The sequence below is a fragment of the Elephantulus edwardii genome, unplaced genomic scaffold (assembly GCF_000299155.1).
Source record: "Elephantulus edwardii isolate Elephantulus edwardi_28Jun2011 unplaced genomic scaffold, EleEdw1.0 scaffold00051, whole genome shotgun sequence".
Lineage (NCBI taxonomy): Eukaryota > Metazoa > Chordata > Mammalia > Macroscelidea > Macroscelididae > Elephantulus > Elephantulus edwardii.
In genome coordinates, this window is record NW_006399801.1 from 17,429,008 (window position 1) to 17,429,859 (window position 852).

Genomic DNA, 852 nt, shown 5'->3' on the forward strand with positions numbered 1-852 from the left:
GGCTATGGCTGTGGCTACGGCTCCGGCTATGGCTGTGGATACGGCTCTGGTTATGGCTGTGGTTACGGCTCAGGCTACGGCTGTGGATACGGCTCTGGCTATGGCTGTGGATACGGCTCTGGCTACGGCTGTGGATACGGCTCTGGCTATGGCTGTGGTTACGGCTCTGGCTATGGCTGTGGATACGGCTCTGGCTATGGCTGTGGTTACGGCTCTGGCTACGGCTGTGGATACAGCTCTGGCTACGGCTGTGGATACCGACCATTTTGCTACAGAAGATGCTATTCTTGCTGTTAGAACATCACTCTCAGAGCACCGTTTGCTTCTGAAATGATCATTTTAAGAATAATTCCAATAATAGTGTCTATGCCAACATTCTTAGAGTCAAGAAATTGTATGTTTGATAAAAGTGTTTTTCTACAAGTGCCCATTTCTTAAAATGGCATCTTTGTGTCCAGAGACTCTATGTATTGTCAGTTTATCAAATGTTAGCTTTCACTCCTTAATCACTGTGACAGTTCAAGAAATTATTTGTCTTCAATAAAAAGAGTTTATTTCTAGCAAATTTCTGTGTACTTGCTTGTGAATTATGCCTCTCTTACAATTTTACATCTCCTCTTCAATCTTGTGCTAACATCACTTATGTTGTACCTTAGGTTCTTCATTGATAAAATAGTCCCAAACTCAAATAAATACAATCTGCTCCACCTATTTATCATATTCCCATTGAGGAGGCATATATACATCTAAGAATTATATTTCAGAACTGTAAAATTGTGCTTTGTATTTGGTATGAGCTGTTAGGCAGGCATTGGGAAGGGCAAACTGAGGAAGAATTGCATCTACTTAGGA

General features: G+C 41.8%; 1 protein-coding gene across 1 annotated transcript in view; it reads left to right on the forward strand.

Annotated features, from left to right (window-relative positions):
- LOC102862406 (keratin-associated protein 6-2-like) overlaps positions 1-297 on the forward strand; it is a 604-nt gene extending 307 nt beyond the window's left edge. Inside the window, exon 2 of the mRNA XM_006886807.1 lies at positions 1-297. Within this exon, the coding sequence (XP_006886869.1) occupies positions 1-297 (297 nt within the window).
- The last annotated feature ends 555 nt before the right edge of the window (positions 298-852 follow it).